Here is a 16,147-nt window from a genome sequence, read left to right as displayed (position 1 = left end):
TCACTTCTGATAATAAAGCCAAGGGTGACAATAACAGTGATTAGAACCTAAGAGTCATATTATAGGCATATAAGACAAAGGCCTATGAAGCAGATCTATAGTTGGTGTGTCTGAGCAGGCTGGAACAACTGCTAATTTAAATAGTTACCTGTTTAGAAGTAGTTAAAATGAATAAAGCAGCAATTTGATGGAACACACCAGAAGTGATGGTATATTTTAGGAACAGCTTGGATGTAGCACCATCTTCTGGCTGAGGGGTTTGCTGTGTCTATGGGTTGTTTTTTTCTATTTTTAAGAAAATCCATTTAAATCTCCACAATATTTTTAGTAAGTGTCCTTCTCATCTCAAGTCAAACATAATCATGATGTATTATAAATGAGATCTAAATGATTGTTTCCAGAGTTGCATGTGTGTCTGTGTGATTCTCTTTTGTTTGTTTTTCCATTCCCTCCCACTCTCTGGAAGGCTGAACATGCCTTATACTGATGTTCTGATTCTCATTTAAATGACTGAGAAAATTGTAAGGGAGGTGCATTGGTTGTATTTCTAATATTCTGTCACTAAGAGTACACATGGAAGAGTGAGAAGTGTTTGTTTCTTATGTACTGTATAATTTACCATTTACATTTTATATTCCACAATCAGTGGTTGTACCAAGGGTGGAATTACTTGGTTCTCTTTAATCAGATATTGTTTTCTAAGCTGAGTGGTGAGAGAAAGTTGAATAAATTAACCCAGCTATGCCACGTGCTGCTTTCTTAGAAGAGAAACAGCATAAATCTCTGTAGTCATTGAAAACCTCTTCCTTATGCCTGTACTGGTAGTTTTCCTGTTTTGTGTGCTTAAAGGAACACAGCATAGATTGGCACCAAGCTTTTAACTAGTGTAGCAAAGGTCTGGATGTGCTTTCCTTGACTCAGCTTGCATTTGGAAGATGTAAAAAGAAGTTATTTCTGCCTTTAGCAACAATGAAAATCAGTGGGCAATACTAGAAGTTATTATTTAAAACCCTTTATTCAGCCTGAAATCCTAGAAGGGCATTTGTATTGGTTCGGTTCTGTGAACAGAGGGTTGCACAAAGTCATTAACTAAAACACTGTTCCTGACACCTCATTCTTGAGAGCACCACCTCTGTAGCTAAATGTTGCATGGAGTGGGGGCTGCTACAAAATGAGCTTATGCAATATCAGCGTGGCCACGTTTAGAAAATATTGTGTATTCAAGACTTCAGCCCGAGGCATCAGCTCCAATAGCTGGTCAGGTTTTGTTCATAGAGATCTTTGTGAGCTGTGAGAAAGGAAACAGTTCAAGTGAATCAGGTTTTAAATAATAGAAGAGTTCCCAGCACCTCTGGCTATCATCCACCTGGATGCTGGATTAAAGATAAAGGCCATGGAGCCACTGAAACTTACAGTGCAAGTGGAGGATTGAAAACACTTCTGAAATACACACCGGGAACTTAGAAATCATTCTGAAATGGTTCTGAGCTCTGAAAATGCCACTTTACTTTGCAGAAAGGATTAAGAGGGATATGGAAAGGTGAGGAGAAATGTAAGCTCACGAGAGCTCTTACAGCTCTGAGTGGCAGGAGGCGTCCCACAGTGGCAGAAAATGGCAAAAGGAATAGGATTTTCTTTCTATTCAGAATTACTGCGTATAAATGGAATATGGGTCATAAAAATAATGAGGCTTTTTTGTTTGCTTGTTTTGTAAGAAAAACATCCCACAGCCCCAAAGGGAGTTTTGTGTCTGTTAGCAGAATTCATTCTCTGAAAGATAGGCAGAAGGAGGAGGGAAGCTTAAAATAAACCAGAGTTTCATTTGTTCCAAAACTGATTTGCTGCTGGTTGGAGCTAAAAATTAGTGGGAGCAATAGGAAATAGGGGGGAAAAAAAGGAAAAAGCCTTATGGCTTGCTTACAAATAATTTCTGAGATGTATACAGGCATCATGATGTGCAGCAAACTCCCACTCTTACCATTTAAGGCTCAGCACGGAATCTCTCTCGGTCAAACACTGCCACATTCCCCTAAGAAACATTATTTTCTCATCTTTCCAAATGCTGTTTCAGAATATGAAAGAGTCTTAGAGACAGCAGTCGTTTTGTACTGACGTACACACAAGTGAGTGTAAGTAATGAAGAAGAGTCAGAATCTGGCTGCTGGATACAAAGACCTGCCACAGATGATAAACCAGAATTAATCTGCTGCTGGTTGACTGTTAATGAGCCACATGGCCTTGCCTGCACTACTACTGAAGTCTTTTAGGCTACCCCTCCTTCCTCACTACCATGTGCAAGAATGAAAATACAAGCTGGAAAAAAAAAAAAATACCCCAAACCCACCTGTGCTCTTTCTTCTGTATGCTTCCAAATAGTACATAAGTGAACAGTGTTTTTAAATAGAATGTACAGTTTTCAAGTGATTATGTGCTGTCTAATTTCCTAGAGGTGCTCAGCAGACATTACAGTCTTGCTCACACATAGCCCAGCTGACTTCATTAACAGGCTTCAGAGCTCTGGGTTTGCGTGATCTATGAAATCTCTGAATGGGGTGAAGAATCAGAGGCTCTGAGGTAGCTGCGAATTGTAGATGCATACATGTTGCAATGGCTACAAGGCTGTTGTATTGAAGCTTTTCAGAAATTCACAACTGACATGACATTTATAAGAAAGATTCTGAATATTCTCCTCATTTAAATAAAATCTGTGAATGCCTTCAGACTTCTTGCTATTTACAGGTGTCACAGATCCATGCGGCATTTAACTTCCTTTCTTCAACCACGATGTCTTTGTACCTTGGAAGGAAAAAGAAATAAATGTAATAGATGAACGCAGAGGAACGGTACCAGCAAGCAGTGCCAAAATTAGGTATGTTCCAGCTCCTCCAAGTGAATTCTGCATCATAAAAATGAAATGGGGATACACTGAGTGACAGTGTAGGCAGGTAGGTAGATAAAAAAATATCAGGGCTTGACTTGACACTGAGAAAATCAGTATTGTGATGCTTCTCCCCAGTATAGGGCTATGCTCTAGAAGAGAGTAATGGTTGAAGTCATTCCCAAAATGGCTGCAGCAGGAAAAGAAACAACTTAATTAGAAACAAAGGAAATTTACTTGAGGTGTTGGGAAGAATTCTCAAAGTACTGGAATGAGTAAAATAATAGAATAAGTCAGGAATTTTAGGATCTTTCCCTCACTGGAGTCTGAAATGAAGAAAGAAGACAAAACACTCTTGGTATATTTGGTGTTGCTTTTCTGGACAAGTGGGCTAAGTAATGGCTTTCAAACTGCCACGTCTGTCATGACATCTTGACAGTGCAGTTACCTGAACTTTCTTCTCACAGAGGACTCCAGTATAACCAGGACGGCAGGAGCACACATTAGGTGACACACACTTGCCTCCAAACAAGCACTTCTGATTGCACACAGCTAGACCAAGAGAGAGGGATATGTGGCTTTAGTTATCTGACAACTCAGTAAAGGAAACTTCACAGTCGTGTGGAGCCAACAATACTTTCTTGCTTATGCCATCTCTGTATACAAAGATGCACATGTAATATGGGAGCATGCTGACAGAATACATGAGATAGAGAGACAGACATGACAAAGATGTGTTTAAAAGTGGCACATAGCAATGGTTTCTCAGGGCTGCAACAGCAGCATCTCACCTTTCCACTGCATACATGGTCTCAGACTACCTTTGTATTCTAAAGAGCTTCAGTATGGGCACAGGAATCTGTACTCTGTCCTGCCTTTAACACAGATCTCTGTTAAAATACAGCCAAGGTACAGGACTTGAAGGTATTGCACATTTCTGAAGCATTCTAAACTGTTCAGAAACAAAGAGTTTACATTGTTGGTCACATCAATCTTACGTGTTTGACACTGGATTCCTTCCCACTGTGGAGGACAATGACACGTACTTGGTCCAATGCACTCTCCACCATTCTTACATTCCTGAAGACAGATTGCTGCACAAAAACCATCACAACAAAGTTCAATATTATCTCAAGTGATTGCTCTTTATTTACATTTGAGGATGCTCACTAGTTGCTGACTGCTTTCTCCATAGAGTCCAAAAATGCCTAACACCTGTCCATATGGATGATTTTATTTTATTATTATTTTTCAATAGAGCTTTCCAATAATTACAGAAGATAATACAGGGGAAATTGTTTTTCATCCATGCCATCATGTACCTCACCATCCATATCACTATCTGAGCCTCATGTGGGGAGATATGACCGACACTGACGTTTTATCTATTGTATTTCTACCATCCACACTCATGCTGATTTTCACACAAACTGTGCCTCTATCCAAGCTGCCACATTTTATTTACGTGCTGTCTATAACTTCATCAAGATACAACGCAATCCACAGCTGTGCTTCCATCACACTCCTATTTTTATCTTTCCTAAGGATTTATGCCCATTGCATTTTCTATTCCAATCATTTCCCACTGTTTCCACAGCTTTCTGATATTTCACTGTAGTTCTTTTTCTGTGATATTATTTTGTTGGGTTTTTTTTATGTCCTATAGTGCAAACTGAAATTCTTTCTGTTCACTGACCCAGTTCTTTGCAGCTGTATGTATTCAAAAACACAGATGCATCTTGTTTAGACAAGAGTGGAAAAAGAAGCAGAAATATATGTCATTCAAGAATAAAAAGGATATTGGTCTCATGATCTAGCCTGAGCTGCATGGTATTGGTTCCCCATTCTACATTTTGCTGCCAAGTTATAGATCACTATTTGTCAGTGTGTGTATATTTAAGAATTCTTTGGCACAAACTTCGTATGCACTGTTGACAGAGCTGTCCTTTAACCATACATTAGTTTTACAACGTGGTTCTCCTTGTTAACCACATGATACTTACGCGTGTTACATTTTTTTCCACTCCACCCTGAAGGACAAGAGCAAATATTGGGCCCTACGCACCTTCCTCCATTCATGCACCTTGGCTCACAGACACCTTAAATTCAGAAACATTTGATGTTAAATACTTTTTAATGGTTTACAGAGCAATTTATTGGTTTCATAATTTGGAAGGATTTTAAGCTTACTTTTTTCACATCTTCTGCCTGCGTAACCATCAGTACAGGTACAAATGTTGTTTCTCATGCAGTGGCCACCATTCTTGCAAGGCGGCCTGCAGACAGCTAAAAGACATAAAGGAGAAAGGCTGTTTTTTGGTTTTTGTTTGCTTTTGCAACATTCTTCCAGGAAATCAGCGCAACACTAAAATCCTGATAGTGCCAAACATCAATATAAACTAGCAAACCTGTCTAGTAAGAATCATATTAGTGGATTTATTACAACAGCAAATACAGAATAAGATAAGAATGTGTCAAGGTTGGCAAGCAGACATGTATACAAGTGACCAGACTATATAATATAGATGCAGGTGGCCAAGTGGCTGAACACTGCAGCAAAGCAAAGTTTTAGTATCTCTTCTTCAACATTGACTGAATCAGCCATAAAAGCTTTACATATATATATTTATGTTTGGTGCACTACTTCTCTGAAGACTCGATCATGAAATGTGTGTCTCAAGCTTAACAATGCTTTCTTACTGATTACCTCATAATGACAGGAAATAGGAGAAAATAAAAAAGATTACCATTCTGACACTGGGCTCCATAAAATCCATGTGGGCAGAGACAAACACCTGGCTTAGTACAGGAACCACCATTGAGACATACAGGGTCACACATTGCTGCGTAAACAGGGTGAGGAAGAGTGAGAACCGTGGCAAAAAAATGAAGTCCATAAAATATCTACTTCTGTTGCAAGGACAGCGATTAAATGCCTCAGATGAGTTCATAATACACTATTCACTTAAAATATCTACCCAAAGAATTTGATATTGGTTTTCTAGAGCTGCTACTTGGCATCAGAACTATCATGCAGAGACAAGAGGGAGAGTGGGGGCTCCCCACCATTAAGCAGCCACACAGTGCTGCTGTCTGAGCCACATGGTTACAAATTTTAGATTATGAGAGGCCTCCCAGAAATGCGGAACTTGCAGGAGTCCATAGTGGTGTCTGTCCCCTGTTACCTGTACTGCACGTTGGTCCGTACCATCCAGATTTACACTGGCAGATGTCTGGAGTGAGACATTCACCGCCATTTTCACAGTGCCTGTTGCAAATCACTACCATCCATCGGTCAAAGAGGGGGAAAAAAAAAAAACCTGTTACAATTTATCCTTCATCCACTTTTCAGGAACTGCTGAATAGATTGATCCTATCTCAGACCCAGAAAAAGGTTGCACTACAGGTATGTGAAACATCGTTCCATGTAATTACCCATGATTTGGTTTTATGTAGTTTTAGCAAACTATGAAATCTAGGAAAATGAAATCCAAGATTATAAATTCAGATTACATGATGGATTTCATAGACTCCAAAAATGTTCAGTCAGGTATCCATCACTTCAACAAGTGTAGCTGCATGGTAGTATTTCACTTTCAACAAACTCCACCTTTCCACATTCCTATTCAAAACCAAAAAACTACATGCAGCTTTTGTAGTACATTATGTTATCAATATTTATACACCAGTACTGTCTAAGAACCGGTCATAAAACCCAAGCATGGGACCCTTCAAAGAGGCAGGGGTCTTAGACACACCACATCAGATATTTAAATTATAACTTGCTTTGCTGTTCCCAAAGAACAGGAAGAATTTTCTGTCTTTTTTGCTTATGATTTTTTACTTACTGGTATCACATCTTGGTCCTACAAAACCATAGGGGCAGGTACAGAGATTTCTGGCCAAGCATGTCCCTCCATTTTTACAGGGTGGTTTACAGTGTGCTGTGAAAATAGAATTAAGTTGTTCAAGAAATCACATCTAAAAAGATGTGTGGATTGGTCATGCTTTTGCAAAAGGGCAAGGTTGGTAATTGACAGTAGGGATAGAACTGGAATAAAATGAAGTAACATGTTATGCCTTTTTACAAGAACAAACAAGAATTTGATTTCAGTGGAGCACACACAGTTCCAACTTTGGTGGCCTCCCCCAGAGAACGGAAATATGAGACAATTTCCAGACAGAACTGCAGTCTTCCAGCTTCCACATTCAGCTTAGAGGCATATACAGTTACTGGTGAACTCTATTTGCTGTGAAAGTTACCATGGCCACCATCTTTACATAATTTCACATCATCAGAAATACTGAAGGAAAACCTTTGCATATCTCTCATCTATATCTGTATTATTATATAAGTGTAAGGAAACATGCACATAAATCCACTTGAAAAGAGTGAGAAAGACTACAAATTAGATGTGGTCAGAATTACAATTAAAATAGTCAGTCAGTTTGAGTCAGCACACAGATGGTCCAAACCTATCCACAGAAGATGGTTGTGGTGACAGGGTCTTTCCAGCTGACAGCCCTAATCACTGGGCTAGACCAGACTTCCTTTTCTGCTGCCTGTCCTTGGGAACGTCACTTACTTCAGCAGAACTGCTAAGTGCTCTTACTAAGAATATCCTAATGCATGGTGATTGGGAAACTGTTGTGGGGTGATGTGTGTAGAATCCAGATCTCCCTTTCACTTGAGAGCATCTCATTTACCACTGTGACACAGCTGGTTGCCACCATGACATGTCATTAGGAACTCTTCTTAAGAGGATGCAGTTAACAGCTGTAGTTTCCAGTACTTACAGTAAAGTAAATCATGAGTAAACAAATTGAGTCACCACCTGGAGACAACTTGCATTCTCTATACAGTCAATAGAGAGAAGAAGGAATTTACATTAAATTATTCGGAAACTGAATTACAGACAATTCAAATGGTTGTTTGAGACATTCTTTTGTATTCTTACCCTCTTCCTCAAAGGAACTGAGGTTTGTATGCCTCAATTTAGGGATGGCAATACCTAAGAAAGGCACCTAGGTTAGAGGGAATGGATTCTATCCATGGATCTGCTGGGGACACACATACACACCCATAAAAGTGAACTGCAATTTGTTGACCTCTGTTTTCCTAAAAGGTACTGAAGGGGTAAAGTGAGGAAGGGCAACTCTGAACAAATGCCCAGTGGAAAAAGCACAGAAGATCTGTGTCCTCAGATGTGAGTGATAAAAAATAAATTAAAAACAACCATTATTTTTTTCATTAATTTTAGATCAGCAGGCAGTATAGTATACTGATGATGCAGTAAGTAAGTTAAATCAAAGTATGATATTTTGCTGTCATAAGTGACTAAATATAGGAACCTGTTAAAGTAAAAATCAAACAAACTTGCATTCCTGCCAGAATGAGTAGTTATGAAAGTCGCTGAGAACAACCTTTGGATATTTATGGATCCAAAAGTATAAAATATTCTGTTTACCTTCTTCACAAGTGGAGCCACTGTAACCTGGTGGACATTCACAGACATTGGGCTTAATACACTTTCCATGGTTTTTGCAATCAGGTCTGCATAGAGCTGTGAAAAATCAACAGTGATCTTAATAATTAACTCACTGATACAAGCTACCATGGGCTAAATCAAAATGTCACACCCACCTGTCTGACAGTTATAACCAACATAGCCAGGCTTGCATTTGCAAATATTGGGTGCCACACACTCCATGTTTTTGCCACATGTTTGTCTACATATTGCTGAAAGGCAATTAAGAAAACCATGAAAGAATAAAGAAATAAACAGTGGCATTTCAGCCTAACTATGTCCTACTTAGCACAATGAGCATACCACAAAGACTCAGTCAGGTCGCTGACTGTAAGAGGGGAGCCTGAGATAGCTATATGCATTTTTGCCAATCACACATTAACAATGTACTCTCACATTATAAAAATACAAGAGCTGTTCTGAAAGTAATGCCCCCTATTATAATATGTTGGCTCACAATGTCAGAGACGGATGGTGGTGTGGCAGAAAGGCTGAACCTTCCCAACAATATTCCATTAAATCTGCTGCCATGTGACAGATGGCAGCGGAGGGGCAGTCTACAAAATGGAGTCTGACATGGAAGTGCATATTATGTAAAAGATGTGTCACTGAATTCCTCCACGTGGAAAAAATGGAGCCCATTGACATTCATTATTTGCTGACTGCTTATGGAGACTAAACAGCACATATGGGCACAGTGAAGCGGTGGGTGGTGAGTTTCAGTAGTGTTACAGAGACTTGAGACAAGCCACATTCTGGATGTCCATGTAGAGCTGTTACTCTACAGAATGAAATGTATCTCAATCTGCTCATTCACATGAATAGGCAGGCTGCAACCAGGGAAATGTGCATGAAACTGAATATTGGCTTCTATGTGTTGGAAGTGACAGTGGCAACATTAAAGAATTGCAAAGTCTGTGCAAAATAGGTCCCACAAATGTTCACATGGAACAGAAACACCACTGTATACAAGTTTGTCAGGACCTACTGAACCAATACAGGCCTTAAGATGACATTTTCCTGTAGTACATCATTACTAATGATAAGACATCTTCTCACCATGAATTCATGTCACATGAATTCTCCATCAAAGAAAAAAGTTCAAGATGTAGACCTTAGTGAGTAAAGTGATGTTCATAGTCTTCTGGGATAGGAAAAAGGTGAACCTGCTGGATTTTGTGGAACCTGGACAAAAAGTCATCAGCTCTGACCACTACATCCTGATACTAAGCTGAAGCCTCAAAATTCCAGGATAAGGAGGGAGAAGAGGACAACCTTTCTCTTGGAACATGATAACTACAGCTATGTAGTGTGAAGACCGTGGAGCATTACTTTCAGAGCAACCTATATACATATATATAAAATCTGCATTTAGTACAGTCATTTGCAATACCTTTACAATTGAAGCCATCTCCATAGTAACCATAAGGACAACGACCACACTTGACTCTATCATCCTGACTTGACTCACAAGGTACTCCAGGAAAACAAGGTAGATCAGCACAGGTTACTGCTTTAGGAAGCACTATTTCATCTGAAGCTTCAGGAAGCAGTTCTGGTGGGACAGTCACTTCAACAAGGGCAAAAGGCAAAGGACTCAGTCTACGCTTGGCTAACAAGTACTGAACTCTGTGAGCATTTCCACCTTTAAACACTTTGTGTGACAAAGAAAGCCTTTTGCTTGTGTTCTCTCTGCTAAGAGAAGGCTTCCTGATAGACTCCCAATGTCTGTAGGCCTCAACTTGTGCCCTTTTCTTCTCAGTTGATACAGCATGGCTGCTTGGAGAAGCTGTCATCACTGTGTTTTCTGGAGAAGCCCCTTCTGTGTCATTAAGGTGTCCACTGGTGCTACCAATAGTATGAGCAATGTTTTCAGTAACATCTGGTTGTACAGAAGCACTTCTCTGAGAATTATATGGCTTCACAGTGGTGACTGTTTTTGATCCAGAGGCTGATAGAGTGATATTATTGTCCATTTCTATAGAAATAAATCTTTGGGGGACATCTGTAGAACTGGGAACAGAGCTCAAGACCTTGCCAAATGATGACTGTTCAAAACCTACAGGATGTTAGGGAAAAGGAGAAAAGATGTACAGAAATATTAGGAGATTTTTTTTCTTCCAAGAATGGAGAATATATTCTGAACAGAAAAACATATGTTCCATTCATTCCTCTCCTTCCGTGTGCTACACCAGAACAAATGTTTGCAGTAGGACATAAATCTCAACTGGCAGACAAATGTACTTTGGCTTCATCCTTTTCCACTCTCACCATGGCCTTTTGGAGCAGGCAGCCAGGGATTTTCTGGTATTGGGTCAGCAAATAAATTTATTGTCAGAGCAAATTACAAGTGCCATACCAACTTGATTACTGTAATGGTGTTTAAACAAAAGATACTGCTTACTGTTCACATGTGTGTCTAAATGCAGGTAATAAGCCTAGATTCTGGAAGCAAATATTTAGTCACAATATATACTTACCCACTTACGCTTACTTACATCACATGAAGTAATTTATATGAATAATTCACTACTTAGTAGCAAAAATATTATCATGTTTTAGTTTACTTAATTATTTCAGTTATCTCAGAGCTCTCTGATAATTCTTTGAATATTTTTCTTCATTTTCATGGTTTCTGTATGTTTTTTATTAGTGGAATCTTACATATGTGTTTTCAGTGACAAAGATGGACTTAGCCTTCTTTTTGATGGTAATGCAAACTGAATGAGAAGTGCTCCATAATCTGCCCAGAAAAAGTGGGTGTTCTGGTAGATTGTAGAAAGGAGTCTGGCACATTAACCCAAGAATGGCAGAAGGCCTCCAATGGGTTTTTAGCATTATGGGTTTGAGTAGGAATGAAGTTAGAGGAGATTGTTCAACTTAAGATCTGTCCTTTGAAACAGTATTAGAAAACAGTAAACAAAAAAAAAGGTTAAACTGCCCTAAATCTTACTGTGAAGTGTTATGCTTCCCACTGCTGAAAAACAAAGCATCAGAAGAAAATGATTAAGAATTATCCAGCATTGGCAATTGAGTGAGAGAGCATTTTCCTCCCCTGCTAACAATTCAGAGATAAAGAAAGACACCCAAGGAGAATTCTCTGTGAACAACACCTCAGCAGGCACAGAGCTGGAAATGCCAGCAACAGTGTTTAAGGAGTTTTGGAATTAAGAACCCTCGTTTGCTATATTTTTCACCTTTCTTTTGAATTGAAGTATGAAAATGGCATTCAACATAATGCCATAAACTTTTCCTTATCTCATATAACAGATGTCCCTATCCCCATGTTACCTATTGCACGTCAGTGGTTAGTCACAAAAACAAAAGGCAGCAGAAAGAATGTCATACATCACACTGACAATGAAATGACTTGACTGACCTAAGGGATTTGTTGATATTGACATTTCAGTGTCATTTGTAATATTAGAAATAAGAATGCATACCAAGTAATTAATTTAATTAAATTAAACTGAAAAATTAAAGTGAATAACATAAAGCTGACTAAAACTTGTAACTTCCCAGATATATTCTAATCAGTATGTGAATCAGAAATGTCACTATCTTCATGAAATAAAATCACCTTTATTCTCTGCAGCCTCTCCTGTGGAATCTTTTCTTTCAACAGAAACATCTTCAAAGGTTTCTAAAACAAAAAATGAGAGGGCACATTAATAGTTACTTTTATTTCATCAGCAAATTAATTACAGAATTCCAGTAGAAAAAATAACTCAAAATTCAGACAACAGATGAAGATTAAAAAATGTTTCTTGAAGATTTGCAACGGAGTATGCTAAAAATGGGAGTTATTCAGAAATTTCATAAAAATTGTAAATTAATCTTAGGCACCTGATTTCTCAAGTGTCTTTATTTGAATAAATCTATGCTAAGCAGCCTAAAGGCAAAGCGTTTTGTCAATAGTTACTCGTATTATGGAAATAACACAGAAAAAATACACTGCACAGATTCCTAGTATGAAAAAATGTGGGCATTTGGTAGCTATTTTATTTCTAAACATTTGGAAAAAGAGTTTATAGCTGTGTGACCCACAACATTCTGATATTGTGACCATCTGAGCTTCTCTCTCCATAGGCAACATTCAGAGAGTTCTTTTCTGCTGACTATTGTAGAGTTCTAATTTACTGTTAGAACTGTAGCCCATCCAGAGATATCCTGTCTGGATATAAGACAATAGTATTCTTCTGAAAAACAGATCGTATTACCGTAGCATGACTTCCCATCTCCATGTAGATTATTTGGGCATGAACTGCAATAGTAAGAACCAAAAGTATTGAAGCAAAATACTCCAGGGAAGCAAGGGTTGGAGGCACATTCATCTATGTCATCTTGACAATTTTCACCTGTAACCGATAACAGATTTTTATAATAATGTTGTCACCAGACTCTGACAATATTTTTAGAAATGATAACAGTAGAATATAGCAGATGCTAAAATACAAAGAAATGCGTATATTAAGTACATAAAAATATTTCAGTACACCTAATAAGGACAGCTCACTATGCTTGTTGCATACATTTTTTCATCATATGCCAAGTTTCTTGCTTATTGCAGAACACAAAGAAGATACACTCTGTGGACATTTATCTGCAGGCATGGGAGGAACCATGCTGGAACCAAAACTATCATTCCTGTCTTACTATTTTCACCAGAGGAAAACTGAAAATATAAATATGAATATATAATGTAGTAGTTTACCTTGAAGTCCAGGTGGGCATTCACAGTAATAACTGTTTATTCCATCCACACATTTGCCAGTACTACACTGGTTGAGTTTGCAGTCATCAGTATTCACTTGACAGAGATCACCTTCAAATCCAGCCACACACATGCACAGGTATCTCCCACTTCCAGGTGGGAAATTAATGTTTGTCACACATGAGCCATTATTTAGGCAATCACATGAATTTACCCTGACCTAAAAAACAAATAAGACAGGTTTTTTTTTATGAACTAGCAATGAATGTTGTCATTAGATACTGTAAACATCTTACTAGCTTGTGTCATTTTACTGTAATATTAATTACCTCTATTTCTACCTTAGTCTCCGCATTGCAGTCATCTGTCAAAGAAAATGTTAATTTATGGGGGTTCTTTGACACAGCTTTCCACAAAAGGAGACCTGATGGGGAAAGACTGGCACCTTCAGGACCAGACTCCAATGTGAAAAGAATAGCAGAGCCTTCTGGATCTGAAGCCAAAAACTGATATACAAAATCTTCTCCATAAAAAGTCTGTAGAATACCCTGCAAAGTGTCAAGCACTGGAGGCTGGTTGTCTGTAACAAAGGAGATATTTTCTCTTTTAAGCAAGAGTTGCAATATACTTATAAAAATTTAAAAGGAACATATTTTTCTGTTAAGGAAGACATATGTGACTATTTCTTTTAAATTCTAAAGTCATTTGAACAGGACAGGAAGAAAAGAGATTTTCATTATAACTGTAACAACATTAACAAGAAATTACAGTATGTAAGAGCTTGTAAAGATTGCTTGAATTTACATATAAAAAGGCCTCAGAATTTATTGAAATTAAAAATTGTTTTTAGAAAGTGTTGCAGTTTAAAAGTGAAAGTACAGAAAGTCCAAAAATTAAACATTGTTTTTATTAAGAGTTGCAGTTTAAAAGTGAAAGCACAGGAATTCATAAAACTCAAAAGTTATTTGGTGTTACCTTTAAGAAATGAACAGACATTGTTAAACACTACTTGGGATTGGGCTGAAATGAGCATCTAAGCAAAACTGAGCATGGTGAGATGGAATAGGTAAGGTACTCACTGTTCCTTGGAAGCATTTCAACCATACAGCCTACTCACTGTTAAGTCTGAAAAAGGCTAATAAGACTCCTGCATTGGTGGACTCTAATTCATTTAGCAGGAGTTGTTAGATATCCTGAGACACCAGGTGAAAACAAACAGGCATAACCACCATATAAATATACACTGAAGTATTTGCTTAGGCTATGCATCTATGCAATCAGTGTGACTTAGATCCAAAGATTAAGTGGATAATTAAATGGTTAATTAAACCTGCTTTCTAATCTGGTTTCTTGTGTTCACCTCTTGTTTGGTATGAGTCAAAGACTCTGTAGAACAAAATATTGTATTAAACATTGTTACTAGGCCCATGAGGTGTTACCAGTGTTTATGCAAAGCTCTTTACAAAGCATTTTCGTAGATATATGTATACAGAAAAGCTGCTGTTGCAGAAAAGCTGCTTATGCAGAGCTACATTGCTGACAATGTAAGTTAGATAACATACAATTTTACAACTGAAATTTCATTTATTATTTTCATTGTTCTGCCTGCAATTGTGGACTCACAGGTAGCTGAATAGGCTCCCCAGGGAGGTGGTTGAATCGCCATCCCTGGATGTGTTTAAGAGCCATTTGGATGTGGTGCTCAGGGACATGATTTAGCAGAGGGTTTTTAGAGTTAGGGTACTGGTTAGGCTGCGGTTGGACTTGATGATCTTCAAGGTCTTTTCCAGCCTGGGTAATTCTATGATTCTGTGAGAGTCATGAAGAAAGAATAATAGCTTCTATGCTACTATTAACACCACAAGTTAATTAGTGATTGAGTTCACAGAGCTCACAGATGACCTTTAAGCAGGAGGATGGACTCAGGCATCCTGAGACCTCTTCCACTCTGAATTTTCCAATGATGAAATTATGTGTATAGACTATTTGATATCTGCATACAAACTACCTGTTCAAAAAAGTGAAAGAAAAACCTTGCCTAAGAACATGCAGCTAATTGGGAGATACCTTTTATTCCTAAATGTTGAATATACTTGTGGACATGGCTGTACCAAAAATCAAAATACTGTGAACTGCCAATAAGGCTCAAAGAGTTGTTAATTTCAGTAGTTTCTTGTTAGTTACTGCGAACAGGGGGGAGAAAAATAAAAACCAACAAGTAAGTCTATCTTTCACATGTCTAGTATGGAAAAGAAAACATCCTTTTCAGAAATTAGGAGAAACACAAGATGAAAAACAAGATCAAATTACAAACTAAAATAGTACCCACTGAGCTTTAGCTGAAACATTTAACTAAGCTCAAAACTTTGGCATATCTGTTCATTTTGAAACTTAGAACCTAAACTTCTTGCTGCTTAAAATATATGTACATATATATATCAAACAGACAACAAATCAGAACTATTCAGAACTTACTTTCAGCAACTGACCAAGTTAACCTTGATGTGTCAGGCCTGCAGAGTAAGCAAGGGCTGGTTGGATTCGTATCACCTTCACCATAACAGAGTCCATCTATGCTGCATGTTTTCTCCTTTTAGAGAAATGGCAATGTGATTGATTAATTGTCAGCTGTCAGCTTCTACTTTTAGAAGTAAACAAATGACAGTATGCTTGGCTCTACTTGTTAATTATATACAGTGTTGGGTTTTTTTTGTTTGTTTTTGGTGGGGTTTTTTCCTTCAAATTTGTCTCATCTGAGCTTCTCTTTTGGTGCTGGGCATGAAAAGTTCCTGCTGTAAACAGGAACAGGATGTATATTCGTACTAGCTGAAAAGACGCATATTTTTGTAATATACAAAGAATGAAAGATATACCTTTAGTGCACATAATCCAGATTCCTGTAGTTCACATATCTGACAGGCTCCATCGTATATTATCATCGTTTTAGAATTGCTGTAAGTTAATCCATCATTAGAAATCTGAAAGACATAGAGTAAAAATAGTTTAACCAATATAGGTATCAACATC

General features: G+C 38.0%; 1 protein-coding gene across 7 annotated transcripts in view; it reads right to left on the bottom strand.

Moving 5' to 3' along the window:
* Positions 1-996: 996 nt before the first annotated feature.
* Positions 997-16,147, bottom strand: part of VWDE (von Willebrand factor D and EGF domains) — a 37,326-nt gene continuing 22,175 nt past the window's right edge. For 5 of the 7 annotated variants that reach the window (XM_085538556.1, XM_085538559.1, XM_085538558.1 and 2 more), the window contains 16 exons: positions 15,994-16,098; positions 15,596-15,710; positions 13,450-13,700; positions 13,121-13,340; positions 12,627-12,764; positions 11,987-12,049; positions 9,800-10,465; positions 8,523-8,618; positions 8,347-8,442; positions 6,727-6,822; positions 6,064-6,159; positions 5,626-5,721; positions 5,069-5,164; positions 4,882-4,977; positions 3,877-3,972; positions 3,130-3,430 (listed from right to left, as the gene is read on the bottom strand). In XM_085538556.1, the coding sequence (XP_085394682.1) occupies positions 3,270-3,430; positions 3,877-3,972; positions 4,882-4,977; positions 5,069-5,164; positions 5,626-5,721; positions 6,064-6,159; positions 6,727-6,822; positions 8,347-8,442; positions 8,523-8,618; positions 9,800-10,465; positions 11,987-12,049; positions 12,627-12,764; positions 13,121-13,340; positions 13,450-13,700; positions 15,596-15,710; positions 15,994-16,098 (2,487 nt within the window). In that variant the 3' untranslated portion in view covers positions 3,130-3,269. Of the gene's footprint in view, positions 2,797-3,129; positions 3,431-3,876; positions 3,973-4,881; positions 4,978-5,068; positions 5,165-5,625; positions 5,722-6,063; positions 6,160-6,726; positions 6,823-8,346; positions 8,443-8,522; positions 8,619-9,799; positions 10,466-11,986; positions 12,050-12,626; positions 12,765-13,120; positions 13,341-13,449; positions 13,701-15,595; positions 15,711-15,993; positions 16,099-16,147 lie in introns of those variants that run through there. The other 2 variants (XM_085538557.1, XR_014943035.1) reach the window with 2 other exon arrangements.

The sequence above is a fragment of the Coturnix japonica genome, chromosome 2 (assembly GCF_054131305.1).
Source record: "Coturnix japonica strain WE chromosome 2, WE-NBRP24, whole genome shotgun sequence".
NCBI lineage: Eukaryota > Metazoa > Chordata > Aves > Galliformes > Phasianidae > Coturnix > Coturnix japonica.
This window is presented reverse-complemented; position numbering and strand designations above follow the sequence as displayed.